General features: G+C 39.5%; 1 protein-coding gene across 1 annotated transcript; it reads right to left on the reverse strand.

The window, feature by feature from the left end:
* Nucleotides 1–586: 586 nt before the first annotated feature.
* On the reverse strand, nucleotides 587–4,221 carry LOC133013856 (uncharacterized). Its single transcript, XM_061080946.1, has 7 exons — nucleotides 4,155–4,221; nucleotides 2,877–3,037; nucleotides 2,438–2,551; nucleotides 2,195–2,251; nucleotides 1,796–2,041; nucleotides 1,361–1,483; nucleotides 587–671 (listed from the first exon to the last, which is right to left on the reverse strand). The coding sequence occupies exons 2-7, from the start codon at nucleotides 3,024–3,026 to the stop codon at nucleotides 618–620; spliced, it is 744 nt and encodes a 247-aa protein (XP_060936929.1). The 5' UTR covers nucleotides 3,027–3,037; nucleotides 4,155–4,221; the 3' UTR covers nucleotides 587–617.
* Between the last annotated feature and the right edge of the window lie 4,081 nt (nucleotides 4,222–8,302).

Consider the following 8,302-nt stretch of genomic DNA (forward strand, 5'->3'; position numbering starts at 1 on the left):
TGTTCTCCTGGTCTCGTTCACATGTGTGACGCCCTTTTTCTCCCCGTGGACGTATTTCAGGAACATAACAAACAAAGACTCAGAGACGTGATGTCACTTGACAAACAAGACTTCAAATCAAGTAGGAGGAGGAAGTAATCTTTATTTTACTCAAAACAATTGTGAATAATGCATTCTTGAGAAATCTACTGTGAGTGAAGAGTAAAGAATCGGTTTTGCTTTACAAGAGATTTATTCCTTCTTTCAAGAGTGTACGCTGAAGAGTGAGACACAGGAAGGACTTTCTAACACGTGGGACACACTGTGTATATCTGCCTGACCTTTCCATCACATGCAGACACATGCAAGCATGAATCTCCCTTCTCCAACCAACTGAAACACAAAACATGTGTAACTAAAAATCTAAATCAAATTTCTTTTAATAAATGGAAAGCAGCATTCACAGTTTAGATTATAATCAAAACTACTCAGCAGAGCAAGTGCAAATATATTGTAACGAAAAAGTGGTTTAGCGGAGTTAAATCATTTGATGTTACAGAACACACAATGACACAAAAGCTAACTCGTACACTTCCTGGTACCGGATTGTACAATGCAGTGATCTTCAGGCTTTAGTGTTACTTGGTGATTTCCTCTAGAAGAGGTTGGTGCTTCTCCAGGTCGCCTGTTTTCTGAGGGAGGAAAAGAATCAGTGGAACAAATGTGTTAATTTTTTCAATAATATCACATTACCACACACTACATATACTCATTAACTGATTTCTATTTAAATTAATGGAAGGATGTACGGGTCAGGAAAGAACCCATACAGTTTCATTTTTGTGACATTTTTCAGGGGACTCGTATTTATGAGTGTGTGAAATGCGGAGCCGTTTGAATTTTATCTATATTAGCAGATTTAAAGGACATGTTTTTTATTTTGCCTACTCACAAATTCTAAATGGATTTTTTTTCCATGTAGTGAAACAAACTATAAAACATCAGATTAGAATATCAACAGCATTCTCATCTCTCATCTGTACATTCTATATAAATCTATAGCCAGTAAGCAATTAGCATAGCACCTGTAGCTTAGAGAGAAACAGCCGGGTTCTGTCCACAAAGCTCTACCTGCGCTAATACTCACAATGTCAAACTTTTCTTCTAATTGATATAAAAACTTTTAAATTTCAGGTCAACAATTTTGAAAAATGTGATCATAACCTGAGGTTCACTACACTTTAGCCCTGTTCACACGCAAGGGCTCAAACGTGGGATAAAAGGGGAAAGAAAACGTTTTTGTGTTGTGTGTCAACATTTCCTGGTTAAAAAACAGCTTCAACAATGAAATGTGATTTTTTTTTTTTTTTTTATAATCTACCTCATTCTCTCTCTTGTCCCCGCTCTTCAGAGCTTTAATCCCCATGACGACAGAGCTGATGGTGACGCAGAGCTCCAGGACCGACAGAACGATCAACACGCCATTGATTCCTCTTAGGAGCATCTGGTGGGAAGGAAAAAAACACGGTGATAACTTTTTAACTTTAACAGTGAGAAATGCTCATAAAACTTTTCCAGAGTCCAACGTGACATCTTAAAATGTTTGGAGTTGTCTGATCAACAATCATGTGATTAACTTTCTGTCGGTGGAATAATCTTTTTCAACATTTTGCTACATTTGTGTATCCTGTTGTAAACTCGTTTTTTTTTTAAGTTGTCTGGAGATGACAATCATGGATGGTAACTTTTAAGTTTATATCTGCTGAAAAAATGTTTCATCTTATTCAATTTGTTTGCGGAAATCGCCAAAACTTACCAGGGTCACATATTTGCCATTGATGCAGCTCTCCAGGACGCTGTCCTTCTCCCAGATGAGGTGATTCGAAAGGCTGACGCTCTCCTCGGTAGACGTATTGATGATTTGATCATCGTAACTGGATCCATAATTGTCATCGAGACACATCCACCACAAGTCTACGTCTGCCATGTTGATGCTGTAGAGTACGATGGCTGTTATGGCGAAAGCAACTCCCGTCATGTTCAGAATCACATTGATGCTGACCTAGAAAACAAGTCTCATCAGTTTTCAACCAAATGGATATCAGACACAAAACCACAGCAACAAACAGCATCAAGCTTCTTCTGTGACATTACATGTAGCATGGACAAAATAATCTGGAATAGCGTGAGGGCTTTATAAATCTGGAATACTCACCAGACACTGACTGGGGAACTTCTCCGAGAGGATGCACATCACACCGAATAAAATAAACTAGAGAGGAGACAGAGAGATCTTAGAAATTCACTTTTACACAAAAAAAAACAAAATATATTAGTATATTTGGGAGAATGAACGGCACAAGAAAATCTCTTCGGCTGAACAGCTCAGGGGAAAATTCTGTTTGGTCCTAGTCACAACACAAAAAGAAAGAAGTTAATCCAACAAAAGCTTGCTCACCAGTTCTCCCATCCAAACAGGAAACAAGGTGTCTTCCATTAACCACCCAGAGCCACTGTTCAGGAGAATCACTCCGAGGCCAATGTGGAGAAAACCAGTCATGATGTGCAGAGCCTGTGGAGCAGGAAACGCAGTTTAACACGACTTCAAACATCTGCACAATTACCACACGTAGTTTAAACAAACACATGAATGTAATGTGATGAGCACAATGCTGAGCAGCTTTTGGCAGAGAGCAATGATATTTAGTCTACAGTGTTTTTTTTGTTTAATAAGACCAGTCAAATGCTTTAATTTTTAGAAAATCAGAGAGGAAAAGAAAAGCTGCTTCATAAAAAGAAGAAACTGAAAAGTTACAGCTCAAATTCTCAGAGAAACTTAGATCAGACGTTTGCAGAGCAAATCCTGCTGAGAGACAAAGGTAAAGGTTGTTTCTCACCCCGAGTACTGACTGAGACATTCTCTGAACTGTCCTCAGCTGCTGGGACACAGTGCACCACACTGGGCTCAGAGGAGGACAGGAACTTTTGGGGTCAACGGTCATAGTGAACACAGTGACCCCCTCGCCTTTGGTCATGGAGACAGACATCTTTCCTGAGACTGAGACAAGAGACAAGACGGTGTATGAACTTTTATTATGAAACCATAACATGTTAATCATCACCTGGTGGCTGGTTGCAGTTCAGAATATTAATGTTGATATACCCGTTTTGCATTTGCAGTGTGTTAGCATTGTTGGAAAAAAAATTATTCAAGGAAGCTGGTGGGAAATTATCTGGAAGATGTCACGAGCAACTGACTCTGACATTTCTCACATACTGGAACATTTCGGGAAAAAGTCCATTAAGATGATATTTTTTTATCCTATGAGCAGTAGATAATAACTTATCCCACAAGATGATAAATTGTGTGCAGAAGACAAAAAATAGCTTTTGGGAGAATGACACATCCTGAGAAAAGATGTTTTCATTAATACAGAGACAAAATTAAACCTCCAGATACAAAAACAAAGAACGAAATAGATTTAATTAAAAATTAAAATAAACAAAGAGGACTGAAATGATGAAATAATATAATAATGTGAGAGATGCACGAGGAGAAACCCTTAAGGTCAGAAAAATTATTTGGTTCTGATGATGACATTTGTTATATAATTAGATTTGGATCATGATATTTACATTTAAATTATTTAGTTCTGATGATGATGTTGTGAACTATGAGTTCATTAGCTTTGTTGTTGACTGGACAGATGTGACAGAGAAGAAACCTGATCTTATGAGGATTCAGTTCTGGATTATGAGCTGTTTTATTTATATTTATGTGGGTGTGTCCAGGTGCAACTACGAGATGCGTGGCTTCCGCAAAGAATTGTGGGGCGTCATTTTCTCCTTTCCCTAAATAAAGGTCCAATATTTCCTCTGCTAGGAAATAATAAATAAATAAATCCTTCCCTAATCCTTTGGGGAATTAGAACTGCTCTTATTATTATGACGGCTGCTCAATTACATCTGGGTCATTTCACTAAGACAAAATATCTTTCTGAACGCAGACTCGATTATTGACTCTCATATGTTTATATTATTAAATAAATCAGAACCACTTCCTGTTTTACTTTAATCCATCTGTTCTTCCTTTCACCTCCGGTAAATTCAAACCCAGCAGCACAACTTTTTTATAACAACACTTTACAAACAGAAGCAGACCCCTGGACACTCACCTGCTTTTTTGTCTGTGAGAGAAGAATCGAGCCTATGGAGGAAATGAGTCTGGTTTTAATCTCAGCTGCGCAGTTATGGATCAGAGGAGGAGAGGTTCTGTAACGCTGACATACATGGACGATGAATCCTTTGATGCTGAGCCGTAAACAAACAACTCCACTCCTGCAGTGACAGTGGTCATAATTCAAAGGAATCTTTATGTCAAAGGAATCTTTAGTCTTCAAAGGTCAGGTGAGACCCTATTGAAATTGTAAGGATTATTATTATTAGGGCCCGAGCACTGACATCAAAGGTCATGTGAGACCCTATTGAAATTGTAAGGATTATTATTATTCAGGCAAATGAATTGGCTTTTTGAGGGCTTTACCATGCTCAACTTCTTACCAAAATTTGCAGAAAGTTAGAAAGTGGTGAAAATTTCCGTATTCTGAAGGAATTTTCAATGGGTGTCGCAAAATGGCTCAACGATTTAAATCATATTTAAACGTGATGTTTGTGTTAAACTGCTTCAGTTCCTAATAAATCTTTCATCTGATCAAATATGGATCAATAATGAAGCTGCTCATTAAGTGAACTCCAAAACGTTGAGATTAGATTGACTCTGCTCCATAGACGGAGGTAAAGGCCTCTTTAAACTAACAGAAGTTTCTCTGTGGATTTGATTTATTTTTGTACTCGACAGGTGAAAAGATGAGCTGCTAGTGAAGATGTGTTGTCATGACGATAGAGGCTTGTTCAGCTCCGTGAGGTTATTTTCTTTATGAACAGAGAGAATCTTTATTAGGGCCCGAGCACTGACAGGCACCGACAGGTGAGGCCCTATTGAAATTGTAAGGATTATTCTGAGCGTAGTGAATTGCCTTTTTGAGGGCTTCAACGTGCTCAAAAACCTTTAAAAGTTTGCAGTAAATTAGAAAGTGGTGAGAATTTAAGTATTCTGGAGTATTCGGAAATGGGCCTGGCAAAATGGCTCAACAGCGCCACCTGGAACTCAGCCCCTAGGTTTCCACATAACCGATCTTCACCAAAATCAGGACACAAGTGTATCATGACTATTCATACAAAAAAGCCACAAGGAGCATAATGAAAAACGCAACATGAAACCCGCCATTTTGGTTTTAGTGGACATTTTGGCCATGTTCCGCATTTTATACTTTGACATACTTGTCGTAGGGCTTTCATCAGATCCATTTTTTAAGGAATAGGCGTGGCAAGATCACTGACTAGCGCCCCCTAAAGGGCAGCCCCTGCACTACGACTGGCCTACATCTACAAAAATCAAAACACGTGGTTCTGTATCTCGGACATATATGGTCCAATCGAGTCCAAACTAGACATGTAAGACTAGAGTCTCGGCCTGATGACATCTACACAGTAATTATGACTTGAAATCACAGCGCCCCCTGGTGGCTACAGGAAGTGACACGTTTTGTACTTTGATGAACTGCTCCTGGCTGCTTTACAATATACAGCTCAAAAGAGCTCAGTCAAGTCATTGGATCATAGTCAGAATTGTGACATTTCCTCAAAGCGTGTAAACATTGAGCTGCGGCGAAGGATTATCCTTCGCACAAGGACACGATGTTGTCGAAACTCCACTCTGCATTGTCCTATCACTACCAAACTTCTGTCACCTGATCACAGTCCAAGCCTGAACAGCTCTGTGTCAATATTTCCTCAGTGTCATAGCGCCACCTACTGATTCGACATTAAACAGGAAGTACTTTGTTAATCCACTCTGCATAATCCAACCGGCTCCGAACTACTGACCTATGATCACAATCCTGATCTGAACACATCCATATATAAATATTAGTTCAGGGTCATAGCGCCACCGACTGTTCAGTGTGAAAATTAAGTTGTGGTAACATTGTCCAATTGACACAAAATTGCTCACGCTACATCAGAGCGCCTACTTGAACAGATCTATTTGTGTCTGAGTAATAATATTGATGGCGCCACCTACTTGCAACAGGAAGTAAGCTTTTATTTACAACTATCATTCGACTTACATAAAATGTTCCCAGTGTGATGTGCTATTTGATAGCGTGGACCGTAATGAGCAATTAGCAGGCAAGGATCGACATCGCGTGACGGAAGCAGGAAGTGAAGCGTTGCCGCAGTGCGCAACACGAAGGCAAGGCGGAGACGTGCGCTTGGTCATCGATCGCTCTCTCCACAGACCGTAACAGGCTTCATCGTGCGGGTGCTCGGGACCGCAAGTGCTACAACGTAGCCCTAGTCATTTATATGCAATTATAGTTGCATCCGGCCAAACTGTCAATCAAAAGCCACGCCCACAGACATGCGGGACGAGTTTATGATCAACAAACATTTGTGGAGGTGATGTCATTGCACCTCATCTGGCATTGGTCAAGAGTGAAGTGTTTTTTGTTATAAAATAATTTAGGTTATGAGACCAACATTTATATTTCTACTACTATGTTTCTAAGATCTAGACAAGTTTGGCCTCGGTGCAGGTGTGTGCTCCACTCAGTGCCAGTCTAGTTTTTATTATTCTATTGTAATTATTATTATTATTATATATTTTTAAGTTCAAATAAAGGCTCAATAATATTTACAGCAAATGTCTCCTGGCTCCTGAAGATGAGGCTCCCATTCAGTTCCCATCTCATCTTTTATTTATCCGGTTATATTGTGAATAAACTCTTTATTTCCGTGACACCATCACTTTTCTCTGTTTTTGTTCTCCTGGTCTCGTTCACATGTGAGACGCCCTTTTTCTCCCCGTGGTCGTATTTCAGGGACATAACAAACAAAGACTCAGAGATGTGATGTCACTTGACAAACAATACTTCAAATCAAGTAGGAGGAGGAAGTAATCTTTATTTTACTCAAATCAATTGTGAATAATGCATTCTTGAGAAATCTACTGACAGTGAAGAGTAAATAATCAGTTTGGCTTTACAAGAGATGTATTCCTTCTTTCAAGAGTGTACGCTGAAGAGTGAGACACAGGAAGGACTTTCTAACATGTGGGACACACTGTGTATATCTGCCTGACCTTTCCATCACATGCAGACACATGCATGCATGAATCTCCCTTCTCCAACCAAACTGAAACACAAAACATGTGTAACTAAAAATCTAAATCAATTTTCATTTAATAAATGGAAAGCAGCATTTACAGTTTAGATTATAATCAAAACTACTCAGCAGAGCTAGTGCAAATATATTGTAGCGAAATCTTGTAAAAAAAGTGGTTTAGCGGAGTTAAATCATTTGATGTTACAGAACACACAATGACACAAAAGCAAACTCGTACACTTCCTGGTACCGGATTGTGCAATGCAGTGATCTTCAGGCTTTAGTGTTACTTGGTGATTTCCTCTAGAAGAGGTTGGTACTGCTCCAGGTCGCCTGTTTTCTGAGGGAGGAAAAGAATCAGTGGAACAAACGTGTTAATGTTTTCAATAATATCACATTACCACCAGTGATGCCGGTAACACGCTACTTAGTAACGCGTTACTCTAATCTGACCCCTTTTTTCAGTAACGAGTAATCTAACGCGTTACAATTTCCAAACCAGTAATCAGATTAAAGTTACTCCTCCAAGTCACTGTGCGTTACTATTTTGTCTACTTTTTGTTCCTCTTATTATCATCTACACGAACATGTGCACTTCTCGCTCTTACTCCGTCACTCGCTCACATAAACAACACTTCACTTCCTCATTGCCCCCTCCATCCCCAACACAAGCAGCCAATGAGGGCCTGACATCCCCAACAACGCCATCCTTTTGGTCCAAACAGTCACATGTCCCACCCCAACCCCTTCACAGACCCTCAGGATATCGGAACGCTCCTTCAAAACAGTGTTTTACTGAACATACGTCAAATCCAAACATAAACATAAACCCAGTCCGTTACAATATATTTGATTTTCTTCTTGCCTCTCTGGGAGTGAGGTCATGTAGCCTATGCGACAATTAAGTTGAATCGCCCTTGTTTCGTGCCATAATAAACAAGATCCCTTCTACTGTCAATGCCGGGCTGCCTCACAGAACAGCTTTTTGTAAAACCACTCCTTCCTTCTCTAATGCTGTGAACAACAGGTACATTGTTCATAAAACATGTTGAAAAGTTACATTTATAAACAATGTAGATCATAAGTAGTAAGTTTTTCC

The sequence above is a fragment of the Limanda limanda genome, chromosome 11, assembly GCF_963576545.1.
Source record: "Limanda limanda chromosome 11, fLimLim1.1, whole genome shotgun sequence".
Classification (NCBI taxonomy): domain Eukaryota; kingdom Metazoa; phylum Chordata; class Actinopteri; order Pleuronectiformes; family Pleuronectidae; genus Limanda; species Limanda limanda.

Excerpts from the sequence above, each read along its gene's own strand:
- LOC133013856 (XM_061080946.1), bottom strand. The coding sequence starts at position 3,026 with ATGTCTGTCTCCATGACCAAAGGCGAGGGGGTCACTGTGTTCACTATG. Across the intron at positions 2,252-2,437 it reads CTGTTTGGATGGGAGAACTG|TTTATTTTATTCGGTGTGAT; the intron begins GTGAGCAAGCTT and ends TCTCCTCTCTAG. Across the intron at positions 672-1,360 it reads GGGACAAGAGAGAGAATGAG|AAAACAGGCGACCTGGAGAA; the intron begins GTAGATTATAAA and ends TTCCTCCCTCAG.